This window comes from Acromyrmex echinatior, chromosome 5 (genome assembly GCF_024713525.1).
Source record: "Acromyrmex echinatior isolate Ae372 chromosome 5, ASM2471352v2, whole genome shotgun sequence".
Taxonomy (NCBI): Eukaryota; Metazoa; Arthropoda; class Insecta; order Hymenoptera; family Formicidae; genus Acromyrmex; species Acromyrmex echinatior.
Window position 1 is genome coordinate 14,064,202 of NC_141856.1, and position 16,640 is coordinate 14,080,841.

General features: G+C 25.5%; 3 protein-coding genes and 1 long non-coding RNA gene across 4 annotated transcripts; 1 reads left to right on the forward strand and 3 right to left on the reverse strand.

Annotated features, from left to right (window-relative positions):
* Window positions 1-646: 646 nt before the first annotated feature.
* On the reverse strand, window positions 647-6,243 carry LOC105151356 (transmembrane protease serine 9). Its single transcript, XM_087406162.1, has 8 exons — window positions 6,148-6,243; window positions 4,889-5,216; window positions 3,975-4,281; window positions 3,703-3,873; window positions 2,466-2,607; window positions 1,845-2,139; window positions 1,003-1,309; window positions 647-913 (listed from the first exon to the last, which is right to left on the reverse strand). The coding sequence occupies exons 1-8, from the start codon at window positions 6,197-6,199 to the stop codon at window positions 752-754; spliced, it is 1,764 nt and encodes a 587-aa protein (XP_087262288.1). The 5' UTR covers window positions 6,200-6,243; the 3' UTR covers window positions 647-751.
* Window positions 6,244-7,434: 1,191 nt separating this feature from the next.
* On the reverse strand, window positions 7,435-10,492 carry LOC147909823 (glandular kallikrein, prostatic-like). The gene is made up of 4 exons (XM_087406461.1): window positions 10,407-10,492; window positions 9,221-9,536; window positions 7,839-8,145; window positions 7,435-7,721 (listed from the first exon to the last, which is right to left on the reverse strand). The coding sequence occupies exons 1-4, from the start codon at window positions 10,456-10,458 to the stop codon at window positions 7,560-7,562; spliced, it is 837 nt and encodes a 278-aa protein (XP_087262587.1). The 5' UTR covers window positions 10,459-10,492; the 3' UTR covers window positions 7,435-7,559.
* Window positions 10,493-10,522: 30 nt separating this feature from the next.
* On the forward strand, window positions 10,523-14,233 carry LOC147909824 (uncharacterized). Its single transcript, XR_015545169.1, has 3 exons — window positions 10,523-11,416; window positions 13,091-13,231; window positions 14,144-14,233. It is a non-coding gene; the product is annotated as an uncharacterized LOC147909824 (long non-coding RNA).
* LOC147909825 (trypsin-1-like) lies at window positions 13,007-16,496 on the reverse strand. The gene is made up of 4 exons (XM_087406462.1): window positions 16,416-16,496; window positions 15,534-15,828; window positions 14,142-14,445; window positions 13,007-13,220 (listed from the first exon to the last, which is right to left on the reverse strand). The coding sequence occupies exons 1-4, from the start codon at window positions 16,453-16,455 to the stop codon at window positions 13,047-13,049; spliced, it is 813 nt and encodes a 270-aa protein (XP_087262588.1). The 5' UTR covers window positions 16,456-16,496; the 3' UTR covers window positions 13,007-13,046.
* Between the last annotated feature and the right edge of the window lie 144 nt (window positions 16,497-16,640).

Consider the following 16,640-nt stretch of genomic DNA (forward strand, 5'->3'; position numbering starts at 1 on the left):
ATAAAAGTATCAAAAATATTAAAATAAGTTACAGTCATTTAAATTAAGTAATACAAAAACTAGGGTTACACTGTAAAATTATCGGATATCGGATGTTGGATATTCGAAAAGAATGTAAGATCGGATATCCAATATCTGGTCAGATATCCGGAAAGGCAATTTTTCGAGTCAAATATTTGATATTTTCTGAATATCCGACCGGATTCTGAGAGAATGTTTTTTAAGAAAAGACTGTAGAGAAAATAATTATAATTTTGCAATATATAAGTTATTATATAACACTATGAGTATATGCATACTTATTAATAGAATATTTATATAATAAAAAATCAACAATTTACTGATATGAAATTTCAACCAGATATATTCCCGGATACTAATAATATCCGACTATCCGATTGGATAGTAAAAAAATGTCAGATAATATCGGATACCGAATATTCGGTACATCTCTAATAAAAATATTTAATTTTCGACATTTATCGATAAGTACGGAAAGATAAGATACGAAATTTGACATCTCTTCAACTAATCTTTTCTTATTGTTATCTGTTATATAAAATAAATAGGAATAACAATGTCTTTGGTCATAAATATCCTATTTGTTCAATAAAATTTCTGTTTAATTTTTGCATTATGTAGAATAGGAACAAAAAGATGTTACTCCTAATTTATGCTGGATATTTATTTCAAGTAACATGTAATTCTTTATTTAGTTTTATACATTCATGCGTCATCAATATTGTCATCATCAATTACGCATCTTCTGCGCAATCCATTTATTGAAATTGGATACTTTCGTGTATACGGATGGTGCACCTCGAAAACCACATGGTATCATACCCCAAGATACAATTCCAACAAGCACCGGTTTTCCATTGATAATCTTAAATAGTGGACCACCGGAATCACCCTAAAAGTATATTAAAAATAATATATTAAATTGCTACATGAATTGCCAATACTATCATTCATTGAATTTGTTGAATATCTTGCACATACGCTGCATGAGGATTTTCTGTTCGGTGATCCAGTGCAGATATTGGTGGTTTTATCAAGAGAAGAAGACCTCGTCAATTTAATGATGGTTTGGTTGCAAGATTTAAGATCCATAATTTTCAACATAACATGTTGAAGTTTATCTGGCATTATGGGGGAAATACTAGTTGAAGTGGATCCCCATCCACAAAGCCATACATTTCCGGTTGGTATACTGTTTGGTTGAGCTAATTTGATAGCTTGTACGTTCTTATTCATCTTCAATGGAGTTGCAAGCTTAAACAGAGCAATGTCATATGGACCAACACCACTGAAAATTAGAAAATGTGTATCGTAATGTATGTATATATAAATTATACTTATCAATTATACAATTTAAAAAATATAAGTGTTTAAGCTAACGTATTAATACGTAAAAAAGAGATTATAGTATTAGTAAAAGGAATAGTAATAACTTGCAAAATTAATAGAATATATGTGTATATCATAACAAATCTCAAAATATAATTCGTGCGTCATTACTTATTTATGATAGTTTTTAATATCATATTTTTAATAGTAATCAGATATAGTTTTTTAATATCCTAAGTATATTTCAATGCTAGTCATGATATTCATACAAATATTGCGACATTACATTAGTAATAATTGTTTCTTATTATTGTACACTTATTTTACAAACAAAATAGCTGATTATTGATGCAAGAGCTATTATGTTTTAGATTATCTCTATATACGATTAAAAATTAATTATAAACACAACATTAATTATATATTAAACAAATATTATTCGAAGATAAATTAATTTAATTGTTTGTATTCACTGCTTTCAGCGTTTCACTTACCCTTTATATTTTTCATGTATGTACACTTTTAACACTTTCACTGTCTGTTCGGCAGCCTCCTTAACTTTAAGATTGTTTTTACCAGCCTTGACGGTAATACGGCTAGCGGAAATTCCTTTACCACAATGCGCTGCTGATAGAACCCATAGTTTGTTCAGGATAGATGCGGCACAGAAATGCTTAGGTTGACGGCCCATCGCTAGTTGAAGGGAAACTATAAATGGGTATTGTCCCGTCGCAGCAGGTTTACCTCCAACCACACGAGTCTCAAACGAAGTTGAATCCGACGTGTCATCTGGAAGCCGATTCGGGACTGTACTACAATTCAAATTAATAGATAGAATTTATGAAAACACATTTGCGGAAGAAGTTGATTATAGCACATCAAAGCTAACTCTTTATAATATTTTATTATAATATTTTAGAAGAGAATTTTTAATTAGAAATTGAACTTTGTTACTTGCTTCGTAATTCGTATATAATACAATAATTTAGTCATTTGTTTAATAAATTTAAAATTCTTTAATTAATAAGAGGAATTTTTTATAGTGTCTTGGTGACTATTTTTTAAATTGAATACAAATTATACATATGTTATATAAATCGAAAAAATTGACTTACTAGCGACCGCCATGGCTAGGAAAGCAAAGAACACGATAGCTTTGGAATACATTTTGCTGTTTAATGACAATCCCAAATAGAATAGACCGCATTTTATACTCTTCTTCGCGGGTGCAACTGTACGCTGACAAACTATTATTATCTACGGCAATTAATCATTATATTTTTACAATACGAAAAATTGTATTCCAGATGATACTTCTTTATGACTTGACGTGTATTAATTGATATAAATATTGAACTATACGACATAACACAGATGATTTATATTTGTACAAAATAATGCTGTTAGTCATATATATTGTACATCTCAATAGCAATACTCTAGTATAAAATTGCTTCTATAAAATTAGATATACTGATTAGATATATTTATATAAGTGCGCGCATAAATTCACAGTTTTTATTCAGAATGTAAACGTATTTATTTATTTTTACGTATTTATTTATTTTTAGTATTTAAAATTTAATTTATTCAAGCATTTAACTTAATTAAGTTTTATTATATAGTCTCCATTAATAAGAACAAAGATATCCAAATAAATATATATAATATGTTATAGAATGCATATAACAAAATTATTAAAGAATAATTTAATTATTCTGATAATGATTTAACTTTAAAGTAAATTAAATTTTAAAAAAAGCCACAAAACTGAAGTAAATTACAGTTGTAACGTTGAAACATTCTTTAATTAATTAAGTTGCAAATCCTATTATGACTCGTACAATAGATAAATAACAGATAAAAATGTATTACAAATACGTAATATTAATGCATCACTCGTATCTTAAATGTATATTAAACACTCGACACATTAAATTGCTATATTAATAGAAGATAACAAAGCTATTGTCTTTTACTGAATTAACTGAACATTTGACACTTATTATAGTCATTTAAATCAAATAATACAAAAACATTTAATTTTCAATATTTGTTTTGAATATGAAAATTTGATGTCTCTTCAATTAACCATTTCTTACATTGAAACTGATGTGTATATTTCAGAAAATAAAAATTTGTTATTATTATCATCTGTTAAATAAAATAAATAAAATTTATAATGTCTTTTATCATGATGTCTAATAAAATTTCTGCTTAGTTTTCATGTAGGATAGGAATAAAAAAAACATTACTTTTAATTTATGCCGAATATTTATTTTGTATTAAATAATATATAATAATTTCTCATTCAGTATATACATTCATATATTGTCAATATTGCTATCAAACATAACTGAAATTTGAATTAATTTTCTTTGCAATCCAGTCATTGAATTTAGATACCTTCGTGTATACGGAGGGCGCGCCTAAAGTACCACATGGAACAATACCCCAAGATACAATTCCAGTAAGCACCGATTTTTTTCCGTTATACGAAATTAATGGACCACCGGAGTCACCCTAAAAGTATATTAAAAACAACGATACAACAAATTGTTGCATTAAAAAACGGTGACAAAGTTATTATTATTCACTAAATTTACTAAATGTATGGAACTTACACTGCATGCTGAAATTTTATTGTACAGTGGCCCAGTGCAGATATTAGTTTCATGAACGGGAGAAGATCCCGTGAGACGTTTGACGGATTCGTGGCAAGTAGTGCGATTGATGTACTCTATTTTAACATGCTGAAGTTTATTTGGCATTATTGGATAATTGGTAGTCGAGATAGATCCCCATCCACAAAGCCATGCCTTTCCAGTTGGTTCACTTTCTGGAGGTGCTAATTCGATGGCTTGTACGTTATTGTTTAACTTCAATGGAGATGCAAGCTTAAGTAAACCAATGTCATATGGACCTATACCACTAAAAATTAGAATATACAATTGCAATATATATAAAAAATGTGAGAAAGTAAAATAAAATTATAGAGAAATTCTGAAAAATTATATAGAAATTCTAAAAAATTATATAAAAAATTCTAGGAAAAATTTTCATCAGGGATATGTTTCTACAAATGCATAATTAATTAGTATATAATTATATATATATATATAATATATTATAATTAATATATTATAATAATATATGTAATAATATATGTATATATCAATGTATTAATACTAAAAAAAAATTGTAGTATTAGTGGAAGAATAATAATGATTTGGAAATTAAATCTTGAAAAATAATCTGTATATTATTTATTTAAAATATATAGTTTTCTAATTCCAAGTATCAAATGCTAATCGCAATATTAATATCAATGCTGTGACTACTACTAATCGCTATTTCGATTATTGTACTCATTCTATAAAAATAGTGTTGATTACTAATACAAAATTATGTTTTAGATTACCTTTATATACAATTAGAAATCAATTATAAATAGAACATTGATTCTATATTAAACAGAAATCATTCATATAAGAATTAATTGAATTGTTCATACTTACTACTTTCAATTTCTGCTTACCGTTTATAATTTTCATGTACATAAGCTTTCACTACTTTGACTGTCTGTTCGGTGTTTTCTATAAGTTGAAGATTGTACTTTCCAGCCTTGACGCGAAGAATGCTTAAGGGAAGAATGCTAGGAACGCTGTTAATACAATGCCCTGCTGTTATAATCCATTTTTCATTCAAGATGGATCCAGCGCAAAAGTGTTGGGAGAATATTTGGAGGGAAACTATGAACGGATAACTTCCTACTCCTGCTTCTTCACCTCCAACCACTTGTGATGAGATTGAGCGATTAAAAGGTGGGAAAATAGGCGGCATCCGAAGACCGATTTTAGGTCTCTCTAAAATATAAATTAATATTTAAGAAAACATTCGCGAAGAAGTTAATGATAGCACGTCGTCAGCTCTTCATGAAATTAGAAGAATTTTTAATAACATAATTAGAAATTTTGTTATTTGCTTTGCAGTACATGTAACAATACAATAGTTTAGTTATAATATTTTTTAATAAAAAGTTCTTTTACAATGTTCTAGTAACCATTTTGTAATCTTACCTAAATATAAATTATACACTCAGAGTGTTTCAGATTTAACACACTACGTAATGGTAGATTTCTGAAGTCATTTTGAAACGAAAATTTAATACCATAATGTTCAAGTTAAATATTTTTTTTTATATAATAAGTATCCATTAAAAATATCAGTAATTTTATTTTCGCATATGTTATATTTACATCGATATTAATAAAAGATAACTATTAGTTTTTACATTTAACACTTTATGTTGTATTATACTTAAATGAGCAAATTTTAGACAATACACTGAAAAAAAAGATTGGTTGCTGCAACAATTTAGATAGTAAAATATGGCATAGCACTTTTATATGGCTGCAGCAACCAATTTTTGGTATATAGCAGCAATTTTTTTAATTGCGTTAGCCTATCGAAATCATACTGACATGCGGATAGGCTAATACAACTAAAAATTTGCTGCTACAATCAAAAACTTATTGCTGTCATATAAAAATGCTACGTCATATTTTACTTAAATATATATTTTATTTAAATTGTTGCAGCAATCAATCTTTTCTTTTAGTGTATAATTTGCTAGTTTTAAATAATTATAATTCAAAAACCATTAGTCTCGACATTTTTGGTATTAGAATTTTAGTCTCAAAATAATTTGAAAAATCTGTCAAGTGGTTAGATCTGAAACACTCTTTGTATGTATATATATATATATGTATACATATATCAATAAAATTGACTTACCAGCGATCGCCATAGCTAGAAAAACAAAGGATACGATAGCTTTGAAATACATCTTGCTGTTTGACAATCCTATGAATGGATCGCATTTTATATCCGTTTCGTCGAGTACATTCTTACGATATCAGTGATGATATGCTGATAAGCCATTATTATCTATGAGAATTGATCACAATACTTTTACGATAAAAAAAATTTTATTCCACATGACTTCTTCGTATTTTTATGTGTATTAATTATTAGTTATAAATATTAAATTATAAGGTATGACACAAATGATTTATATGAATAATTTATGCAATATTGTTAAGTTCTATATTATATACTTCAATAACAAAATAATCTGCAATATACAATGGCTGTTATAAAAAATTAGATATACTGAAAATGCATAAATTTACAGTTTTTCTAAAGAATGTAGATATATTTACCCATATCTAATACTTAATGTTTAATTTATTTAAGTATTGAACTTAATTAATTTTTTTCACAAAAGTATCATCGAAAATAACAAAGATATCCAAACAAAATATAAATAATGTTAAGAAATTAATAAAAACTAAAAATAAAGCATAATTTAATTATTCTACTGATGATTGAAAGATTAAAATAAACTAAATATAACAAATGTAAACAAAATTATGCTAAATAAAAAGCGGTAATAAACAATATTACTAAAAATTTAATGAATTTTTTTATTCGTTATTTGTTTTCATATTATTTAATTGGATTCTAAATAAATTGATGTATCATTATAAACTAATTAATAACTAAATATAAGTAATAAATTATGAAACATTCTTCTAGTTTTAGTTAAACTGTAAGTCCTATTATGATAGGATCATATATTAATAGATAAAGTTATTGTTACCTAAAATCGATTTTACCATTATTTATTTTCTTTTATAATTATGCAATTGTTATTTGTCTGAAACTTTTTCCCGAAAATTCCTTTCTTTTAACATATATAATCGACTATATTACTTAAAATAAAACACCTTGTATATGTTAACTTTTAACTATATGATTTGCGTATTAAAATATGTATTGTAGATGAACAAATTAGTGTTATTAAAATAGATATACGTATATATTTAAAATAATAACGTGATTATGTTAAATAACATAAAAACATAAACGTAAAAATAACGTAAAATAAAATAAAATAAAATAAACGTAAACATAAAAAGTAAAAATTAATTAATAAATTTTGCCATAAGTGTTTTGTTCAATCAATCAAGTTACTGTTAATTAATTTTTATTTTTTAAATAGGAAAGGAATATAAAACGTTATTGTTATATGCTGCATATTTATTGTATTTTACATTAAATAATATATAATATATAATAATTAATAATATATAATGCGTCATTCAGTATGCGTTGATATCGTCAATATCGTCATCATTAATGCATTAATTATTCATTTTTTTCTCAATCCATTCAATGAAACTGGATACTTTGGTGTATATGGATGGCGCTCCTGTACTACCGCATGGAATAATACCCCAAGATACAATTCCAATAAGAACTGGTTTTTGTTCAATACGTGAAATTAGTGGGCCACCGGAATCTCCCTAAAAGTGCATTAAAAACTCAATATACATGTATATTAAATTTATATATTAATAAACAATGACAAAACTATTGAAGCTCATATAGCTAAATTTATTAAACATCTGTATATCACTTACACTGCATGCTGAGATTTGATCGTACAGTGGGCCAGTGCAGACATTGGTTTCATGAACGGGAGAATATCCTATTAAACGTTCGATGGATTCATGACAAGTAATGAGATCGAGGTATTCCATCTTAACATGCTGAAGTTTGTCTGGCATTATTGGATAACGATCAGTCGAAATGGAGCCCCATCCACAAAGCCATGCCTCTCCAGTTGGTTCACTTTCTGGCGGTGGTAATTCGATGGCTTGTATTTCTTTCGTTAACTTTAATGGAGTCGCAAGCTTAAGCAGAGCAATGTCATATGGACCAACACCACTAAAAATTAGAAAATTTGTGTATAGTATATATACATATATAATATAGTATATATACACATATAATGCAATATATATGTGTGTGTGTGTGTGTGTGTGTGTGTGTGTATTTATTAATTACAAATTTTTTAAATGCATTGCTTTTAAACTAATAATGAAAAATTATAGTATTAGTGGAGGAATGATAATAATCTACAGTCAATAGAAATATTAAAACATAAAAGATTTTAAGATTGAAAATAGGTCATCGTTTATCTGAAATATAACATTCTAATCGTAAATATCAAGTGCTAATCATGATACTAAATTATCTTTCTATATAAAAAAAGTTACAAGTGAATTATAAATAAAACATTAATTATACATGAAATAAATATTTATTCTTATAAGGACATTGTCTAACATCAATTTATAACACGCATGTGAATAGTCATTTCTGACGTATTTTTGTTTGCTGAACACAAATTTGTTGACGAAATTTAATTAGCGCGTTACAATTTTGAGAAAAATGGCGAGGAAAAAATGACGATTTTTAAGTTGTATATCCAGTACCAAATTTTTTCAAAATTTCATTCAATGCAAAATTTCATGCGAAACGTTAACTTTTAACTTTAAAATGCATTATAGTTTTTTTTTTATATAATTTTTTATTTTCGAAGTAAGTATGTCATTTTGAAATAGTTCTTTCCTATGCAATCATCTCATCCGCTTATACATATAGGTATCTGCATATATATGTCTCGAAAGTGAAAAATCAATAAGAGACAAATCATAATAAATTTTACAGCTCCAAATTGATATAATCAAGTGGCATTAATAAAATTTAGGAAAAAATTTGGTATCAATGTTACGAACGTCATGAAAATCTTCAAAATAATTGTTGTAATGTTTTGCTTTTTTAATGCCTCAGAATATTTGCGATGTGTTAACCAAATTTTGTCAATGGATTCGTATTCAGCAGGCAAAAATATGTCGAAAATAATTACTCATATTCGTGTTGCAAAAGAACTCAAATTTTGTCAGAAATGGAGTTAATTGAATTATTCGTACTTATTGCTCTTTAACGTTTTACTTACTCTTCATAGTTTTCATGTATGTAAGCTTGCGCCACTTGAACTGTCTGTTCGGTGCTTTCGTTTTTTTGAATATTGTGTTTACCGACCTTAACGCGAAGAAAATTTAAAGAACCTGCATTAGCACAGTGTGCTGCTGTTAGAATCCATTCTTTGTTTATAATGGATCCAGCGCAGAAATGAGAGTTAAACATTTGAAGGGAAGCTATGAACGGGTAATATCCTACTGGTGCTTCTTCACCTCCAACCACTTGTACTGAGATCGGACCAGTAAAACGTGGTAAAATCGGTGGCATCTGGAGACCAACTCGGAGCCTCTCTTAAATTTGAATTAATAATATTTAAGGTAATACATTTGCAATAAAAGTTGATTATAAAACATAAAGTTCTAAAAAAAACTAAAAATAATTCTCTATGAAATAAGTTAGAAGAAATTGTAATGATATTAAAAACTGAATTTTGCTGTTTGCTTTATAATCTATGGAACAATACAGTAATTCAATTATTATTTATTTAATTAGTTTGAGAATATTTAATAAAAAATTTTTTTATATATTGTTTTTGTACTTATTTCTTAAATAACTATATAAATTTTATATACACATACAAAATGTGTGTATCATGTAGACATGACTCAAATGTGAATTTGAGTCATAAAAATTATCTTAAGAAATTCATAAATATTAGTTCTATCGGATTTTGTTTTTAAGTTGTATATACTCTTTTTCGTTTTTGTTAATTGAACTTGTTACCACAATGAGCTAGCGCGTATTTTGTAAATGCAGTGTAAATGAACTCTAACGTTAAAGAGATATTGATATTTTTCCCATTTCTTCACTTTTAGAGTTCATATACTCCGTGTTTACAAAATGTGAAATAGCCTTTCAACAATTTAGCAAGCTCTTCTATTCTCATTACAAACTGCTCTAGTCTAGCATTTTCGCACTTCTCGCATCTTTGCATCTTATTGATTATATTAGTAAGACAAAAATGTGAAAATGCTATGCTAGTTCAAGTTTTATAACGAGAATTAATAAAACCTGAAAATGTCTGTAACTTAGAAATGAAATCAGATAGATAAATAAACTTTTTGTGTTATTTCCATGTTCTGAATTTATTCCTGGAGTTATGCCCATATATTATAAAACGTTCTATGTACATATCAAATAAATCGAGAAAATTAACTTACCAGCGACCGCCACTGTTAGGAGAGCAAAGAACACGATTGCTTTGGGAAACATTTCGCTGTATGATGTTAATCCACAAAATTGACTGCATTTTATACTCATTTCGTTGAGTTTAACAGCATATTATCAATAAAGATGAGATGATAATTTATCATAATCTACAGAAAATTACAATACGTTTACGATAAGAAGAATTTTATTATTTACGTGATCTTCTTTGTGTATATGATTGATATAAATATTGAATTGAATGGCACGATTGACGCAACTAATTTAAACAAACGATACAACTAATCTTATACATTACGTATTATTTAATTACACTTTATATTTAAGATTTAATTTATATATTTACTTAACTCAATTAGAAAAAAAGCGTCCATTAGTAAATCAAACAAAGATAACTATATAAATAAAATAATAAAATTAAGGCATACATGTATAAAAATCAATTAATAAAACATATTCTTATTATTTTAGTTATAATTTAAAAATTAATTTAATTTAACAAGACTTAACAAATGTAACAATAATGAAGAATATTAACACAATTAATCTTTCTTCTATTTTATTATTATGTCTCGTTATTGTTTAAGTCGCGATCTTAATGTGCTAATTAAGCATAACATTTATTTAAGTAATAACAATAAAACATTCTTCAATTAATTAAGCTGCAAATTATAATAAATCATTCAGTAGATAAACTTGTATTACTGCTACCTGATTACGATTAATCATTAAATGAATTAATCATTAAATGAATCATACAAAAAGGTATAAAAAGAATGCGGAAAATCAATAATTTAGTGTATGATATATCGAGTAGATTCATTTATTTATCTGTCAAGATTGTCTGTTTCACATTTTAACGTAATCCAAATAAACAGTTTAGATAAAGAATAAAAACATTGTAATTATGGAGGGGATATGTACATAAAAGACTAAAATACCTTTAAGCAAAATATTTGTTTATTTCTTTCTTTTGATCGTTTTCAATGAACCACTCCATGCTGTGAGTAGAATTACTAAATCGTACATCACAAATAATACAAATAATTTCATTTAACTCAAATATTAATTAAATTAATTAACACGAAAACAAGAATATATATTTAAGTTAACATCTCATATTAATATTTAAATGAAACGATGTAAAAGTTCTTTGGAAAAATTAATATCATGATAGTAAAAAGCTTTATGATAGATGATTAATAATGAAAGAATATAAAGAGCAATAAAAGTATTAAATTAAAAAAGTTATTATCCGATATCAAAGTATTTCCTAATATCGAAGATAATATTCTCATTGTTAAAAAAGACTGCGCATTTGATGAAATCAATACTATGAAATTATACGTTTTATATGACGATACTCTCTTTTATTATTAAACATGGTATAGAATAAAAATTATTTACATTATATTTATTCTATCTCTCCTTTATAATTTTTTAGAATTCTGCAACACTCTATATATATTTTGCATTCTTTATTTTTTGCTTGTTTTAGATTCTATATAAATAATATTTTACAACATGAATTTTTAATTAATATTAATAATAGTTATATTTGCAAGAGTTGACCGAATAATTTTAATCATGTCAGAAGTTTCTTATTGTTTTACAGGAATAAAAATTTTTTGTTATGATTTATCTTATTTTATTATTAATCTATAATAATTTTCATGAACGTCATTTATTTATTTTATATCTTAGTATTATTCCATTATTTGAAAGATTATTGAAATATTTGATATTTTTGATAATGTATTAACGTTCGTATAATTATATTTATTAAAAGAGAAGATAAATAAAAATACCAATATTACAATTATTTCCTTTCTCTAATATTAACTTTAGTAATTGATTTATGAATGTACCCTACTTAAATTCACTGTACAATGTAATTTACAACATTAATAAAAATTTATTTTCATCTATTTAAGGAACTTTGAATTAAAAACTAAAATTAATACTAGAGAATTAAATTTTTTAAATTATATTGTATATTTACATAAATTATGATATAGGCTAAAATAATAAAATAATGCAATAAATTTTCTTTAGCTAGAATTTATTGAAATTTTTAGTGTATAATAATTAAGACAAAAAGCTAAACTGTTATTATTCAGTTATTTATTTATTTTTTTTTATATTATATATAGGATTAAATATCGGTTCGGATAAAGAATTTATAAATAAATTTATAAATAATTTGTTTATTTATAACAATTTTTTTAGCATTATAAAATGCAACATTATTATCCTTAATATTATTTGACTAATTTTATTAATTAGAAATCTTTTCTTTAATTTATAAATTAACATTTTTAATATTTTAATATATAGAGTTAAATTAAAATATAAATTAAAATATATAAAATTATGTCCGAATACAATATTAACAAATGTAGATATATATATATATATATTAGGTGTTGGAATTAATTCGTAGCGTTTTTTAATGAAAGAATGTTATTTATTTCACATGAGCATTAAAAAATACATTAATGAAAGTACTTCCCATCACTTGTAAAACGCTACGAATTAATTCCAACACCTAATATATATATATATATATATTAATTAGTAAAAAATGACGGAAGACGGATTAACGAGATTATGTATTAATAATATTTTGAATGTTAATTATTACTAACAATCCATATTATCTTTTTAATCCAAATAGTGTAAGAAGCTACGCGAGTGTAGACAGAAGGCTTGTGACTGATACCGCACGGGTAGGTTCCCCATGAAGTAATTCCAACTAGAGTAGGAACGTTGTTTTCAAATTGGACCAATGGACCACCAGAGTCACCCTACATGAAAAGTATTTAATTATTAAAGATATTGTACGAAAAGCATATTTTATATTTAATTATCTAATTCTCTTTGTTATAATACTAATAACAAATTTAGACATGTAATAGTAATAATTATATCTATATAATATATGCATATTATACACTATACATTATAAAACATAACTTTACAATACTTTTAAACGGATTAAAATTAAAATCTAGTGCCGTTTTGAAATGGATTAACAAAATAACTGATTAACGGATAATACAATTAATATTAGATAATAATAACATTAGATAATTCTCTAAATTTCTTAAAGTAAAATCTCTCTTCGAAAAAGTTAAAATACTGCCACTATTGAAAAAAAAGTAAAAAATTTACATACAGAAAAAAATAGCTTAAATTTAAATAAATATTTATTTGAATACTGCCAAACATTTACTTATATATTTATAATAAATATATATTTATAATAAATAAATATTTACTTAATAAAAAGAAGTAATTGTTAAATCAAATTAATATTTTTGTACTAAATAAATATATTTTTATATTTAATAAATATTTAGTTGGTACTATACAAATAAATATTTATTGAAATTTAAGATATATTTTTTTTCAGTACATTTTTGAATAAGAGGAACAAATTTTCATTCTTTTTTTGAAGTGAGATTTTACACTTTTAGAAGATGAGATTCACTTTAAAAAATTTCTTTCCTTTGAAATGAATCTAATTCCAAAAAAGAAAAATGAAAATCATTCTTATTCAAGACTAATCCTTTTGAAGTGAGATTTCACTCTAAGACATTTAGAAAATATAAAATCGAGAATGAATATTCTTTTTTTAATCACACAATTATAATTGTAGTACTACGTTTATGTAATTAATTGCAAAAAAACAAGAAAAAAGTATAAAAAGTTTAAATTTTATTTACAGAACAAGCAGATATTTCATCAATAGCGGCAGTGCAGATTTGTGAATCGTAAAGTTGCGGTGCATTATAACTTTTCGAGAACTCATCTTGACAAGATTTACTGTCCAATAATGGAACAGTAACTTTTTGGAGAACGTTGGAAAGCTTTAAAACCGATGTCTTGGAGACGGAGCCCCATCCAGACAGTATAGCATTTCCAACTTGTACCTCGTCTTGTTCAGGTAATTTGATAGCGGATACCCACTTGTTAAAAGTGAGAGGAGTTTTAAGTTTAAGAAGAGCGATGTCGTATGGTGCAATACCTCTGTAAAAAGCAATACAATAACATTTAAAATATTGTAATCACATTTCAGACTCATTATCAGTTGAAAAACGCAGATACCAAAGAATTTATTAAAGGAATAGTGATAATTTAAACCATGACATACATTGCGAATTGTAAAATGATTGCGTATGATATCTAAGTACGTAAATATTTTTATAAATTCTCTTGGAAACAATTAAATCTATATTTATCTACCATATTTCAAAACTGTTTTAGTATTTTAGATATAATCTACATTCGTAATCCCAATATTTTAAAATATTTTAGATAAAATCTACATTTGTCGTTTTACAATATTGATTAATTACTAATATTTTTAATTTACATATATATACACACATATATAAATTCATTAATTACATTTTAAATAATATATATAAGAAATTCTTTTTATTATGATATTTTTATAATTAAGTTTTAATTATAATTATTAGATGATTTTATAACAAACGGTTACAAATTATTTAATAAAAAAACTTTAAAGTAATATATCTCAGAAATCAGAAGAATCTGCAACGTAATTTAAAGTATGCGCGTTATTCAAAACTATGAACTATAATTATAAGTAAAATTGAAGTGATCGAAGGTATAATATTTTCTCCAGTTTTATGGAATTCTTGCTGCATTAATTGGAATTCCAATAAATTCAATCAGAAAGGTATCAGATATTTATATAAAATATAAGTTTATATTTCGGAACGCATTTTAGAGATCTTTATGTAATTTTCATATGACTATTCATGATTAAACCACCATGGTGACACCATCTTATGTTCTCCTGTAAAGTCACAAAAAATTTTATGTCTAAATTATTTCTCTCTAAAATGCTTTATTTCCGAGATATAAATTTGTAATACTTTAACTGATTCACTCTATATATTTAAATTTGTCAAGCATTCTAATTGAGATAATTAAAAATTTAATTATTTAACTAGAATTCCAATTCATATGATCAGAATTTGTTTTATTCGTACTTCTTCTTGGTATAACCAGAACACTTTTCCCAATATAGCGTTCTAGTTCCTGAAATATTCATTTTTATCTACAAATAAAAATAATAGACATACCCTGGATAATTTTCGTGCACATAAATCTTAGCAACCTCAATTTCTTGCTGAGTTTCCTCATCTTCAAGAAGATAATACTTGCCAACGATGACCTTAAATTCGCCTTGTATCATAATGCAATGTCCCGCAGTTAAAACAAAACTCTCGTGCACAATCGAACCACCACAAATGTGGCTAAAACGTAATATGGGTGGCAAACCCCATTGAAGAGAGACCTGATAAGAGAATTCTCCTGGTATGGCATTTTCACCATCTGTGATTCTGAGTTTCAGTCCGAAAGGGATGGCCAGACGTGCTATAAAAATGTTTAAGAAAACTTTAAACACATAATTCTTCTAGAAATACAATTATATTAGGTGTTGGAATTAATTCGTAGCGTTTTTAATGAAAGAATGTTATTTATTTCACATGAGCATTAAAAAATACATTAATGAAAGTACTTCCCATCACTTGTAAAACGCTACGAATTAATTCCAACACCTAATATTTTTGCAAAGTTTGAACGTTTCATTTTAATGTTTATAATATATTTAGCGTCGTTCTTGCTTAGATAAAACTGTTTCATAAATAAATCTTTCATTTAAAAGCACATAATATTCTATAGATATTTATTTAATTTTTTATATAATTAATAAGGGAAACCTTTTATATCAAGTGTTTTATTTATTAGATCAGTAATTCTCAAACACAGCATATGTATATTTAGTATATGTATATATTTTAGAAAAAAAATTTCTGTTACACCTGTATATTAATTGTTATATTATAAAAAATTATATATAAAAAATTTAAAACATACAAGCTTTATTTTTATAAAAAATATTATTATATATATATATATATATATAACAATAAGGATGTGCAAAAAATGAGTATTCTTACCATGGAATGCCAGAACAATGAAAAGATACTGAATCAACATTGTCAGTATTCAACAGAAGTACTGAATAAGATCTTACGGTTTATATACTCCGAAATAACAGAAAATATCTCGTGATAAGGTATGCGTGTATTTTGGATTAATCTTGATAACACTTCTTGAACGCATAGATAAGCAAGCATTGTTTTTTAATCATTGATTTGTCTCTTAAAAAAGATTTCTTCTTA